Raw genomic sequence first — 14,497 nt, 5'->3', positions numbered from 1 at the left:
TACTAGAACTCAAATGTTCAATACACACACACACACACAGAGAGAGAGAGAGAGAGAGAGAGAGAGAGAGAGAGAGAGAGAGAGCAACCAAGGAGAAAAGGAAGAAAGAAAAATGATTCCGAACGCGAAAAATTGCACTATACAACAATTATAAATGAATTTACATTTACGTATTAATGAGAAAATTAAAGATGACGTCAAAATTTCTGGAGTACTCATGCTCACAGGGAAGGTTCAATTAAAATGTTGTCACAAGTCCGACACCCAACTCCTCTGCTAATTGGTCCCACAAAGGAAGAAGGGTTAATACAACAAAGAATAAGGTCACGGCTAAAGCAGTTTTCCTCCAAGTCCCCACCTCAGTCACATCATTCAGACATGGTTTCTCCGGTGTTCTCTGCAAGTAAATATATTGTTAGTTTGAGAAAGGGAAGAGAAAACATCAAGTCATTACGCTACCAAAAATGATCTGCAGATTTAGCCGATTCATCGAATAGCCAAGCGCCCATTGGAGGTAAAAAATGGGGTTACTGAAACCATCAATATTTTAAAGTTCCTTTTTGAGAATTCAATGTCCATCCTCGTTGAAGACTCAGCAATTCTCAGACTTCACGAACTTAATGCTGGTCAACCAAACTGTAATACGGATTCATTTTTTTATCCAATATTCAACCAAGATACAGATTTGAGACGCAACTCACACGAAAATTATTGAGACACTGGAAACTTCAGTTTGCTGCTAGTTTTATTCTACAAAGGAAAATAAGGTATCTTACATTCTCTCCTATAGATTCATACCTGACAAATTAGAACGTACAACCCCCATGGCAATGATAATGGTCCACCAAGCTGTAGCAGTGAAAAACAGTACTGATTAGTTTGAAGAAGCCCAGAAAGATAAAACTGCACATGGACTAACAAGGATTTTTTCTAGGACTCTTTGTTCAGATGTTTCCAGTTGAGTTCTCAACCATGAGTGCATGAACTAAAAGCAGAAAAGTTTTGTCTCTCACAGGCTTGAAGGTTGTTTTGCTGTTCTTTCATTTCCTCAAAACCTCTTTCCCCCAGGAAAAAGAATCAGAAGTTTGTCAATTTTCAGGAAGAAATTAAAACAAAATCCGGAAAGATTCATCCAGAAAAGAGAGTACAATTAACCAGTGTAATTAGAAACAGCCTTGTCGGTGTCAGGTTCAAATAAAATAGGTGGCAAATCAATTTGATTTATCAGACAATACAGGGGCGCCAAATACACTATTCTTTTTATTATTTTTAAATGTCAAAGTCTTTAAGTATTTTAATCATTTTTATATATTTTCCTTTTATTTCTAAACACAATAAAAGTAATAAAACTTTTTACCAATTCATAATAGGTTCAGCTGAATTGCCGCTGGCAATTGACTGAGTCCGCATCCTAGTGATTTCAACCAATTTCAGATTTATTACAGCAGTGGAATTAGCTTTTGCATGTCTCTTTGATATAAGGGCGCAAGACAGCAGAAGATTTAGACAAGAAAAATTCAAATGCACCTAAACTACAGTTAAAGCTGTAAGAAACTTAAATTACTAAAGAAATAAACTCTTAAATTCAGTAGAATAGAACAATGAAAGATATACCACTCCTAATCCCAGCATTGCATATGTTGCCAAACCAAATCCAACAAGCCAGCCCTTGCCATAGGCACCCTAAGAACAGGAAAATCTTCTTGTAAGCCAAAATAAGGTACGAAGAGAAATGATGCAGTTCAAGAAGGGGGCGTTGTAGGTCAGAATTTCATAGAAATGAGAAAAAATTATGGCTACTGGTAAATAGAATAATGTATAACTGAAATGGTATTCTCGAGATACTTCAATTCAACTGAAATGGTATTCCTTACTACATTACAATAATCTAACCCTGCTAATCCAATTAGATCTTTGATCGTAACTTGCTGCTCACGTAATACATAGAATCTTTCATGAATTACTGTAAAACAAGATTTACTTACGAATTAGGACTTGAAGAACCTGAAAAGGCTGAGAATCCTAGGCAACGAAGGATGGGTTTAGACTCTGAAAGGACAGTAATAGTGCTGATAACTAAGAAATCCACTTAATTATCCAATTCAGTAGGCGGCTTTTATAGATGCAACCCAAATACACTTGACAAGGTGGGCAGATGGAGATCATAATTTTTGAACAGTGTTTATACCAAAAAATTTGACTTGGATTCACTATAAGAAATTTCCAACCCCAAGTATGCAGGCAATGCAGCAGAAGGATTATGGTCAATGATCACTAAATGATTCAATCGTGAAAAGAAAAGATTCCCTAGGAACATAGGAAAAAGTTTGTGCATTGCTAATTCCAGCAAGAAATTGGTCATTATATAGACATAGTGACTGTAAAGTTGCCAAGAGCTTCAACTTTGAAAGCAGCGTTACAAGAGTGTGTGTGTGTGTGTGTGTGTGTGTGTGTGAGAGAGAGAGAGAGAGAGAGAGAGAGAGAGAGAGGGGGGGGTCTTGGGGAGAGAGAGAACCTGGACGGCCCTGCCACCATCAAGGCAACCAACAGGAAGCATATTAAATGCTGACGTTGTCAAACCGCACCTATCAAAAACTTTTTAAATTGATGAACCACCAATGGATGCCAATAAATTAGACAGATAAGATAACAAAGAGCATTTGTTACCAGCCTGCAATTACAAGAGGATGAATTGACACAGTAGCAGCGTGCATGGCACTACAGAAGAGAATAACAATTACATTAATCATTCAGTTTGTAAGCACTATTAGCACCCAATCAAATATAGTCGATGAACACAGTGACATTGACAGACATAAGGACCTTCAACTCACAGATCAACCACATCATGGTACACCACGATTTAGAAAAACTGCTCAAAATCTAATTACACATGCAAGTATCAAGAAGAGGAAGCATACCTGTATCCAAGGACTGCTCTGCTGATAACACCAAGAAGTAATGAACCCTGGAAGAGCATGCTAGGCACCTGCACCAAATCTCCCACTGCAGCTGGATGCGATGAGAGCAGAAGCCCAACTCCGAACATTGAAAAGGAAAGTGCAGCACCAGCTAATGGGCCAGCCATAGACACATCAACTTTTGCTTTTCTATCAGGAAGAATGGACTTGAACTGAATGAGCCGATATAAACGTTAGAACATGATAAGATTGTGAATAAAGTAACAAAAAATCAAATACCCACCATGTCTAAATTTATCAATTACAAACATGTAAAGTAAAATCCAAAAAGTTCACCTGAGTAATTGCACCAAAGCTCCCCAACGTAATGTTTGGAATAAAATAGGGAAGACCGAGTTTCACTTTTCGAGGAAATGCAGCAAGAAAATGACCAACTTCCTGAGTCACAGGAACAAACAAAAAAATGACATAATAAGCAAGATGAGCAAATATATGAAGATATAACAATGGAAAATGAGAAGATAAAATAAGGTTTATTTAGCCCAAAATAAAAAGCGGTTAGACTAACAAACTAATACAAAATTTCATGAGAATATTGAGTATCAACTTGATCTGGCAAATATATCAGCAAACGTGTCATCCTCATAAAGTGGCCATCGTTGTAAACAACTGAGGGGAACAAAGTTCAGTAGTTTCACTGAGAAAAGAAAGGCCATGTAAGTGCCTAACCATTTTTCCAGGACTATGATCCTAATCCACCAACCGCCCCCTGAATGCAAATCAGGTGTCCAAGCTTTTCAAACTACCATGAATTTCTATATTGTCCTTGACAGTTTGCAGAGTATTATTCACAGAAAAAAGAACGGTGAACCCAAGGATGGAAACCAAAAATCTGAAAATGAACTCTTGATAAAGGAGGATTATGATTGCATCAGTAAATCAATGAAGCACTAAAGAAACAAAGCAAATATCTATGCTCACTTTCTTTGTGCTCTCAAGATAATGCAAACAAGTGATGGCAAAGCAAGTACAAGACAGATGCAGAAGTCCTTATTAAAATGCATCAAAACAGGACACTGTCAGCACATGTACAGCAAGTACCATGTAGATTTGTTTCAATTCTCCAACTAATTGACCATGTCCCACCAATTAATAGGCATACCGACATAGACCATCTTAACAAACCACTATGGAACAGTTGCATGGAAAGTTACTTACATGAAAGAGTTGAACACCTAAGACTCCATATGCCAACGGCAAAGCAGATTCCACATAAGGGACCAACAGTTGCATATCAGGAGGGTCTGAAGCATTTGGATTTGTGAAATAATCCACAACCTCGGGTGGAAGCCTGTTCAGCTGCAGAGAAGCAACCACTGTGTAATGATAATAGTTAAGAGTTGGCAAACTATATGTAAAGGATTGTAAGATGGTGGTCGTTGATATAGGCTGACCTGAGATGCGATGCCCAGCTCAACGCAGGAACCTACTGTTAACACAAAAAGAATGAAAGCAATCACGTATTGCCAGAGTGTTGTTGGTCCAGGTTCTGAAACTTCCTTTCGCAGTAAACCAAAGCTAACACGAGGACCACCTCGTGGATCTGGCCCATCTGAATTAGGTTCTTCTACCATGAACAAGTTGTATTTGTCCCCAGTGACTTCTGCAAGCTGGCGCTGAAGTTTTGCAAATATATCTTCTCTTTTCCCCCTTAGATTTCCAAGGAAAAGAATGCCTTCTCCAAAGTCACCAAATTGCTCCTCCCCAGTGACCCAAAAGGTGGTGTAACCAAAAAGTTTTTCCTTAATGAGCTTTATATCAGAAGGGTCAACCTTCTCTGGCCCAAGAAGTTCCATTAGTTTAAAAGAATCAACTTGGAAATTATTGTACATAGGGCTTTCGGTTGGAAGGCCTGATGGCTGAGACAGCAGAGCAAACATAAAGATCAGAAGGTTCGCAAGCACGCAAATGAAGTGTGAATATGGTAAAAGATGACCTGTAGTTAGGGCATATGAATAGACAATGGCTAAGACAGGAACAGATACAACAACATACAACTAAAGGATGGTTTCACCAGCATCTTCTTACATTCTTATATCTATTTCGTGACTTCACAAATCTTGCAGTTATTGCATTTTGAGTTCTTATTTATCGTGAAGAGTAGGTACTTGCGCCTCATAACTGAAAACGCCCTCCTCGAGGCTGTTGCCATTTTCTGTATCCACCCTTTCCCTTTGGTTCAAGTTCTTTATTTGTTTTCGCTCCAGTTTAAGAAAGCAATATCCTGATTAAACATAGCAGCAGTGATTTTGGTTCCTCTGTTATTTTCCTTTTTCACTTTTCGTTTCCTGGTCCTTTTGTTTCCTCTTTTCCCTTTTCCTTTTCTTGCCAAAATGAAAATGAGCATATTGCCTCTTCATTTTTTATAACGCTACAAAGGTCATATTACAGGAGCACAAATTAATGCTCAATCATGTTAGGACATTGTGTATGCGACACTATAGCCATGTATTGGTGCCCTTTAACTTAACTCGTAAGTTTTCTTCTTTCCATTTTATGATGTATTGGTCCCTCCAACTTAAATTTATGGTTCTGCCGCTGTTGCATGAAATGCTTGTGTTAAGAATGATTAAATTACCAAATTTTAACAATGATCAAGTACCAAATTAAGCTACATGTATGCATAAGTCTATATCTCCTCCGTATATCAACTTACCAGTTAACACGAATGATCTCAGTTACTTGAAAAATACAATCACTGCATTTGTAAATCCTACTTCACTTCGGTGGCTCCATTGACTTGTGCACCGAAGAACTTGGCAGGAGCACATGATTGAATAAAACATGGAACAACTATGTGTAGCATGTGAGAATAAAGCTATGTTTTGAAATAAAAGATTTCTGCTTCAAAGTTATTACTCTATTTGCGTTTCCATGGTCAATCGTTTTACTTCACCAAGATTTTCCCGGAAAAGGAAAAATCCAAGAAATTTGATAATAGTGCTTGTTATACTGCACGAAACCTGGGCTAAGTACACTTAAGTAGCTATTTAAGACACCAACCTTGCTCTTGTGAAAAATTTAATTCAACTTATGTATAAAGAACACCAAGTTTCAACTAAGCATATTCTCTATTCAAGAAGCGAAATTCTTCAGCACCGCAAATACACGAACACGAGCGTAATGAATTATAAGATCCAGAGATTTAGGAATTCTCAAATTTTATTGCAATCAAGAAACAAAAACTCAGAAGAAAATCAGAAAACTATAAAAAAGCGATGTTACCCCTGACGAAATCGAAGCTTGGTTGTTCTCTGCACTTGGGCCGTCATCGTTTCTCCGGTCCCTTTCTTCCGTTGCCACAGAAAACTCTCTCTCTTCCGTTGCCACAGAAGAGTCCACCTTCTTGGGTTCATTATCTTCCTCGCTGCTCCCACTGCCACTAAGACACCTGAAACCGTCCATTTTCCTTCCACAATTCCCCCTCCGCAACGCTGCAAATCTTAGACAACAAAAACCGTATCCCTCCCTGGCCGTCGCGAATTTAGTCCTCTGGGCAGCCTTTTCCCGGCATCGAAAGAAGCCGCATCGGAAATCCGGACCGAGGGTAGCGTTGCTGAGGGAGTAGCTCGGAAGAGTTCCCATTTTCAGAAAATCCAGGAAAACGAACACAGGAGCTGGTGGCTAATACTTTAGACGGAAGCCGGCATCAACATCTTCAAAAGTTCTTACCGGGCCATAGAGATTCTGGAAACTGGAGAGAGAAAAAAAAAACCAAAAAATGTCGAATACAGCTTCTTTCCTAGCGAAAATCCGGAAACTGAATCGCGAAGAGAACAGAGTCTGTGCGACTGGGAATTGGAGAGAAGCCAGTCGAGAGTTGGAATTTCTAGCGGTGAGAAAAGATGAGGGAACCCGAAACAAGAGGAGTTCCGGGATTTTTGTGGGACAATAGAGAGAAGAGGATTGTTCCAACCGTCGGGAGACAATGAGAAATCTGCGTTCCCTTCGCGGCCTCCCTTCCCCGTCCCTCTATCCTTCCTCCCAATCCGGCGACGATATTTTTCCTGCGCTATCTCGTTCAGCAGCAAGAGAGAAAAATATCTGTAGAGGAACGATCCGCATAGATGCGTAGCTCATTGAACGTCCTTGGCCATGCCATCACAATCGTTGATGACGAAATGGACGGTTTGGATCCACACTTATGGTCTATGGAATTCTTTGTAAGATGCTTATGTTTTCCCCGTTCGTTTTATCTGTACGTGGAAGGGAAAGCGGGTTGACACGTTGCACGCATTATGCCGGATCAAAGTAAATGATTCCGATTCGTATCCGCTTCTTTCTTACAGTATCTAGCTTTCCGGATCTCGTTTCAAACCAAGGTCCCAAACATATGAAACCGAAAACCATGTCCAAATTGTTAAGTCGCATATTTATTTATCAGATTTTATATATACATACATATATGTGTGAAGGCACTCTCCGAGTCGCATATTTATTCACCTTCACCTTCAGACCCAATGAAATTGGTATGGTGGGGAGGAAGCAAAAAGTGTTTGGTATCTGTTCATATTTCAATTTCTACAAGCATCAGCACTTATTGTGGAATGAAACAATCATAAGCAACTTGATATGAAGAAGATTCTATTTCTAAAAGTACGATTTTGTTTCAGCAAACATGACATGATTGTATCTCGCGTTTGGTTGTTGAATTTAATAACAACGTATGTAAGACTGTAACTACATGTTATTTTCCGAATTCAAAGAAAAAATTATATGCTTGAAGCATTCTAAGAAGAGGAAACAATAACATTTTAAATAAAGCCTTCCGAAATCTCTCCATGCTTGTCAGCGACTGTTTGGCAATCCTAACAAAAATTAGGGTAAATTTATGTAACAATTTAACATAATGTTTCATGAAACTATCTCAATTTTTAGGGAGGTTCATGAAACAATAGCATTTTTTTTTTTTATTGTTGCCAAACAGACTCTTATGTTTCTTACTTAAAGCATGTAATGGGACTTTATAACTAGCAATCCACCTATGGTGGTTTAAAAAGCTTCCAATTTTTTTAAGCTTCCTGGACGCGACAAAAATCCAGTCAAACACGCATGTTTGTGATGTTTAATTTCACTGTTCTTAGTGAAAAGCTTATCCACCGAACCTCCTTTATTCATTAAGAAAGTCACTGCATTACTTTAGCTTTGTGGCAGAAGAAAGCACACTTCAAGCATTAAAAGTTCATATGCCCTTCAACTTGACGGTTCTTAGTCGGATCATCTAGAGAGAGCCAATTATTAAAAAAACCATCCATCATCGTAAACGCCCTTCACGAGTTCAAGAGAAGTAGGTAGAGGTTCTTACCTACAAAACTTATTTTAGCTATAAATTAACCTGGATTTTGATATTACATGCAAAAGATCATGGATTTAAGGTCGAATTAGGAAGAAAGGAGTGTCCGATCTTAAATCTATGGATCTGAAATCTTGATGATCTCATATGAATACGAATCTCAAATCCACGATGAAACAAACACACACACACACACAAAAAAAAGTGATTTGCTTGATCGAAGACCAGACCTTACAGAAAATGAGAGGTGGGGGTGGGGGAGGGCATTGGTACAACTATTCTAGAACAGGAACAGAGAAAGAGAGAGAAAGGTGCATCCCAACGTAACATTAGTAAACCCAGAACAGAATTTCCTCTACAACTGTTCTTTTTCTTTTCTTTTCAATTCCCTGTGAGCTAAGGCTATGGAACTTCACAAAGTACACTTGCTTTGACGCAATGGAATTATTGCATGTTAAGGAGTTGAAAGTTGAAACACCATGCCAGACACTGTGCTAGGATGTAAAGAACATGAAAAGACATCCAAAACATGAGATAAAGAAGCATTTTTTTACATGAACTGAGTGAAAGAAAGAAAAGAAGACCAAGTTTACAGAAGAAAAGCGGAAGGAAAATTCATTTCGTAAACTCTTCTGATGAGCGCCTGCTATTGTAAAGATAAGTTAATGCAGCCACCATGGATGTTGCATTGCCTACTAAAAGCCCTTGATGATTTCCGGACCTGCATAGTCTGCAGGACCAACTTGAAGGCTCGGCTGCTCAATCTTTTCTAACCATCTATACTGATCTGTCTCATCTTCTGCAACATGAGCTGCTCCTGAGATTTAATGGAAGAAAGAGATCATCAGCATCAGTTGAATACTCGAATTATACACGAAAGTCATTCCAAAGATTCAAGCAGTATATGCACTAACCAGAAAAGCTTGAATATGGAAATTCCTGATAATAGGTGGAATCTCGACCGTCATGAACTGAATATGGCGGTCCGAGCACATCAAGCACCGCACATGGAGTCACAGCTTGCAGGCAATGCAAATTGCCCCCTGAAGCTGGATACAGGACGAAAGCATTGCAAGGGGCTCTGAATACATCATCAACTTTCAACTTGGCCAGGGCAACTGCAAGAACACAACCTACGCGGTCAAATTTCAACACTAAACCGCAGAAGCAGAGACTAAGTCTAAACAGAAAGAAAAATGCTCACTCTGAGAAGGCAAGTCATCCTCTGGTTCAAATGGTTCAACCCAGTCATATGATCTGAGTCGGACTGATCCAAATAAAAGTTTGGTGAAAACAGTCATTCCCGGATGATCATGGAGGGGAATTGTGGCTGATTGAGGGAGTAAGAAGACACCAATCTGCAAAAGAAAGAAAAGAAAAAGATCAAAAACATGAAGAGAAGATCGACTAGAAGACTAAACTATTGTCAACATCTGCGCAGAACCATACATATAGGATTGTCGCACGAATTTAGGAATGACAGAGGAAAGGTCATAGATTTCACTACAAGCCCAGATGCAGGACTTCAAGGAGCAAGAATCATAAACAAAATGCGTTCAACATACACAAAGTAACAACAAGAAATGGATCATTGCAGCAAGATTACATAAATGAATGCCTGAACAAAGATGTTTGCTATCAGAACCAATACTCCTGCTGGAGGAATGTTCAGTACTAATTCCTGCGGTACTGCTTGGTATTTAGACATGACTCTGCAACTCCTTACAGTTCGGGAGGGAGCAAATTCTTCCGAATTAACTTCCACGGGAAGTGGGAAGTTAATGCATGTACAAGAGCTAATGCATCTCATGACCCAGGAAACTGCTGTGCAACTTTCTGTTTCTAAGTGGTATGTGCGCTAGATTCTGCAGAGAAGCTTGCCACTCATATTTCGACAGAAACGGCCATATCTGATCAAAATTTTTGACAAATTGCTTGGTTTATGTACACCTATTCCTTTCTGGAGGGATTTGGCGAATGAATATCTGATAAGGCCATTAATTTGTAGCCTGTGCAATTGAAGCAAAAGCTAAGGAGATGGATTCGGAGTTGGAGCTGGTGCCGGGCCATATGTTTGGAGAAATGTATCAAACAGTTCTTATGTACATCAACTAATTTACTTTTGACTAATTCAGTGTGTTTTTGCTTTTCTTTCTCCAAGCATTTCCCAGTCAGTTGAAGTTGAATTTCACAGGCTTACTACTACTCACCGAAAACAAGTTTCCGCACTCGTCTATGTGCATATATCTCATCCTTGGAGTTTCATTCACTGCCCTATTATTGTTGAAGAAAAAATCTTCACTTAACCCGATATCCGCAGGCGTCATCCTATCTGCGACAGAATGTCACTTCATAAACAACTTGGCAAGAATCATAAGCTCCATGGCTAAGTTAAAATGCATAAGAAATCTACATATATAACTAAGGAATAATTCAAATTATTATGTTAGTTTCCGTTACGGCTATGGCTATGAACGAATAATGGCCTAATGAGACCGGAAGGATCTTGCCGCACCGCCAGCACCAAATTTTGCATAATATCAACATCAGAGACCTGTCATTTTTCTAAACCATATAGAAAATTCTTATCAGCCGAATGGGTAAATTTTGGTTTGGAGCTTTCCTTTTTTTTGACATAAAAGTTAAAAAATTGTTATTTATTTTACTTAAAAAGGGTCCCATTTGTTCAATCTCAGCCTGCATGAAGTGATGAGGGTATATGAATTTAGAAAACAGCGTTTATAATCATATATATCATCATAGCATGTTTCCTAAGTTTATATATTTCTGAAATTAAGAACACAAGGTTCTTTTTCTTTTCCATTTTCCATTTTCTGCTATTTTTTCCCTTTATTTGATCAGAGAACTGTATACACAAACATGCATGCAACTCATGAGGAAGACCCGTATCGAAGAAGCATAGAATGAGAAGGGCTGGACGTTTCCAGGACGGTCAAGGGTCAAGCAAGCCAGGACCAAGACAGCTGGTTGATGGTCTGCTCTTGGAACTACACAAAGGCCGGTCAGTAGAGTCTCGAAGGTCCGCCCACCTAACCAAGTGGATCCTATGTGAACCATATTGAAAAGAACGACCCACCAGATCCCACTTTAAAAATTTCTCAACTTGTCAAAAGAACGAAGAGCAAGAAAACACCGTCGACCACCAAAATGCCACTTGAACGAAACCAACTTTTGGTTTGTTACTGTATTTCTTGTCCCCAACTTGGAACATAAAGACGTTGTGGAACATAAAGACGTTGACGAACACAGTTAGAGAGAGAGAGAGAAAGTGTGGACATTAGATTATTGCTAGTGCCATGTTCGATGCGGTTTATTTATCTGTAGAACCGTAGTTTTAGGACTCGTAATTCATCTTTTAGCATTTCGATCGTTTAAATTAAATAGTGACGTACTTCAAATGACACGCTAATATCGGATCACACTTAGATTCGGGAAATCTTTGGATTTAATTGTAAGTTTCTACCCAGTAGTGGTGCTATAACTTCATGTTTACGGTAAAAATCCAAAGAACAAGTATCTTGAAATGAAAGGCTTCGAGATTCTAACATAAACTCTTACGAAGTTCTGTGATTTAATTAGAAGGTCGCTCGAACGAACACTCGACTACAGGAGTAAGTAACTACCTGGGTGAACTATGCGATGAATTGTGAACCAATGAATCAAACTAACGGATTTCTTTTCCAATTTCAGGTTGTAACCAGCTAAAGATCGCGAAAAGCCAAAGATGAAGACATTTATGAGGTTAGATGGAACCGAGGGCGCTTAGCTCCACGCAAATTAACAAGAGCATTTAAAACCATGATGACAGATTCCTTTAGAATATAAGTTTGTTGAAAAATCAATACCATCGGTTCATAAATTCGGTCGTCAAAGTGACCGATTTCAGAACATGATCACTGAAAATAACACGATTTCATTCTGAAACTTACAAAAACTTTAGAGGGTATGCATATATCGCGGAGACAACCGCCGCATCTCTTAGAAATCAGTTACCGGAAAGCAACCGCATTTTTGTTACGAGGAAACTAACGATCTTTTCGTGTTCCTACAGACAACCCAGATTCGTTTTATGGGTGGCTTTTCCGGTCGCCGATATTTTCTCCACAAATGCCGGAAAATTTCTACCTAATGCTCCTTCCTAGAACCAGATTAATGAACAAGGGTGACTCAGCAGGCACCCAGACTTTGTTCTGCTTGGAGAAGTCTTCTCCTCCATCGTTATCTTCGCTCGTTACACTCATAAAATAACGAGTTTTTTATTTCACTCGAACACCATCCTTTTATATGGACACGATACGAGCCATGGACGCCTATGGTGCGCGTTAGATCCACATCCACCATGCACGTATAAGATCAGCAGCTTGAGAGAGAGAGAGAGAGATTACTGACCGAGGATGAGCCTCATCTCCTGGACGTCGGTGGGGGACGGCACGCTGCCAGGTCCCCTGAACACGTCCTTGCAGAGGTCGAACACCTCCTGAACCAATGGCCTGGACATCCGCCGCCTCATCCTCCGGCAGCCCATCTCGCTGCTACCTTCCTCATCCTCTCTTCCGGCCACCGCCCGCTTCTTCTCCTCCATCAACCTCCACCCTATCTTCATCACCACCGAGAAGAAACTTCTCCAATCCCCACAAAAAGAAAAATCTCTCAAGAGAAACACCACCAATGCCAAAACCAACCGACAGATCCCAATTTCCTCTACACGAGCAAGAGAGAGAGAGAGAGATATTCCCGTCACGAATCTAAGGGTCAAAATCTACAGTAACTCCATCTCAGCGGAGCGCTTTAGCCTACCGATTCTTATAGTCACTGTGTGACTCAATGGGATCAGCCCCTCCGAGAAATAAGCAGAGACCCCGATCAGCTTCTACCATCTCCACCGCCACCACCACTCTCCCTTCGTCTTAAATATGAGCATGCCAGAAAGCGAGACATCCATTACATAATAAACAGGAAAACCCAATAAGTTTTTCGAGAAATGTGCGGAACTGGATAGATCCAACAAGGGGGAGTGGATAGAGTTTGGGGTAGGAAGGAATAAATAACACAAGGCTGTGAAACGAAAACCAGGTGCCGCGGAAAACCCTTCTTTTCTTCTCTGGTTTTTTTTTTTTTTTGCTATTTTCTTACGTGTAAGAGAAAATTCAAAAGAATGAGTACAAGTGGGAACAGGAACGCGGATTTGGGAGAGAGAAAGAAGAGAGTGGTTTTTGGTGGCGGGGACGGGGAAGGAGGCCTGAGACTGAGAGAGGGCAGGGAAACGAGGAAGTTTTTCCCGCCCCCGTATTTCCTCAAATCCGTGGGGGCCCGAGCGACAAACCCCGGTTTTGTTTTCGACCACGCCTTTTAAAATACGGAAGATTAGGAGGGGTCGAAATGCAAAGACTTTTCTGTCCCGAAAAGCTTTCGTTTTTCCCGTTTTCGATCCTGATCCCAACTTTTTCTTGAATTCTATAGACGGGCTCGGTCTTCTCCACTACATGCGGCGGGCGGCAAGTCTGATGATCGGAGGATGCATCCGATCCGACGCTCGGACTCGAACCCCAACATGCAATTTTATACGTTCAAGTCTAGAAGCCCAATACTTGCATTTAGAATTGGATTTTTGTTTTGTATCGATCCGTTTGAAAACAAACCGAAAACTGAAAATCCATCCATGGGAACCAACTTCATCAATAATGACGGCCTCATCTGTAGTTGTGTGTTTCCCATTTGAATAGCAGTGGTGGAGCCAGGAATTTTTAACTATACAACAATAAACATATTTGAGTCCAATAAAACCAGTTCTTGTGGATAGAGTTCGACTCTAGGATGTCGACCGTCAACTCCTTATTTTTCTTTGGTTTCTTGAAATGAGGGATGTAATCTGGAAAAGGATGGGAGGGATCCGCGACTATCCTGAATTTTGTTAAATAATGGAACCTATTACAGAAATACATACAGAATGGAAAGGTACCTATTTGTAATTTTTTCTTCCCCTTTGGTTTAAAAGGCGGCCTGTGAATGTGATCGGCTTTACTCGGTCAATGGATCGTAAGGTCCGCTTGGCCGTTTCACTGTCTCGGATTCATGTACCAATTATGGATCGGGTAATCAGTACAACAACGTGACCGTGCAGGTGGGTCCGAAAAATCCAAGCAAAAGTTCAGATCTTGGGATTAATAATCTCCGACCTGATGGGAGGTGGGTAGGAGAGTTA

At 40.0% G+C, this 14,497-nt stretch overlaps 2 protein-coding genes across 2 annotated transcripts; both read right to left on the bottom strand.

Moving 5' to 3' along the window:
* Positions 1-113: 113 nt before the first annotated feature.
* LOC116247923 (probable zinc metalloprotease EGY1, chloroplastic) lies at positions 114-7,016 on the bottom strand. Its single transcript, XM_031620380.2, has 10 exons — positions 6,207-7,016; positions 4,376-4,840; positions 4,140-4,280; positions 3,258-3,359; positions 2,922-3,133; positions 2,668-2,718; positions 2,516-2,585; positions 1,615-1,683; positions 799-849; positions 114-397 (listed from the first exon to the last, which is right to left on the bottom strand). The coding sequence occupies exons 1-10, from the start codon at positions 6,564-6,566 to the stop codon at positions 239-241; spliced, it is 1,680 nt and encodes a 559-aa protein (XP_031476240.1). The 5' UTR covers positions 6,567-7,016; the 3' UTR covers positions 114-238.
* A 1,769-nt stretch (positions 7,017-8,785) lies between these two features.
* LOC116248458 (plant cysteine oxidase 2-like) lies at positions 8,786-13,571 on the bottom strand. Its single transcript, XM_031621253.2, has 5 exons — positions 12,685-13,571; positions 10,485-10,606; positions 9,479-9,632; positions 9,189-9,392; positions 8,786-9,091 (listed from the first exon to the last, which is right to left on the bottom strand). Exons 1-5 carry the CDS (start codon positions 12,896-12,898, stop codon positions 8,970-8,972), a joined length of 816 nt encoding a protein of 271 aa, XP_031477113.1. The 5' UTR covers positions 12,899-13,571; the 3' UTR covers positions 8,786-8,969.
* Positions 13,572-14,497: the final 926 nt, after the last annotated feature.

Source organism: Nymphaea colorata, chromosome 2 (assembly GCF_008831285.2).
Source record: "Nymphaea colorata isolate Beijing-Zhang1983 chromosome 2, ASM883128v2, whole genome shotgun sequence".
In the NCBI taxonomy this organism is placed as follows: Eukaryota; Viridiplantae; Streptophyta; class Magnoliopsida; order Nymphaeales; family Nymphaeaceae; genus Nymphaea; species Nymphaea colorata.
The sequence above is the reverse complement of the archived record's forward strand: the minus strand, read 5'-3'. Positions and strand labels throughout refer to the sequence as shown.

Excerpts from the sequence above, each read along its gene's own strand:
- LOC116248458 (XM_031621253.2), bottom strand. The coding sequence starts at position 12,898 with ATGAAGATAGGGTGGAGGTTGATGGAGGAGAAGAAGCGGGCGGTGGCC. Across the intron at positions 9,633-10,484 it reads AGTGCGGAAACTTGTTTTCG|ATTGGTGTCTTCTTACTCCC; the intron begins GTGAGTAGTAGT and ends TTTCTTTTGCAG. Across the intron at positions 9,393-9,478 it reads GGATGACTTGCCTTCTCAGA|TTGCCCTGGCCAAGTTGAAA; the intron begins GTGAGCATTTTT and ends GTGTTCTTGCAG.
- LOC116247923 (XM_031620380.2), bottom strand. The coding sequence starts at position 6,566 with ATGGGAACTCTTCCGAGCTACTCCCTCAGCAACGCTACCCTCGGTCCG. Across the intron at positions 4,841-6,206 it reads AAGCTTCGATTTCGTCAGGG|CCATCAGGCCTTCCAACCGA; the intron begins GTAACATCGCTT and ends CTGCTGTCTCAG. Across the intron at positions 4,281-4,375 it reads AGCTGGGCATCGCATCTCAG|CTGAACAGGCTTCCACCCGA; the intron begins GTCAGCCTATAT and ends GCTTCTCTGCAG.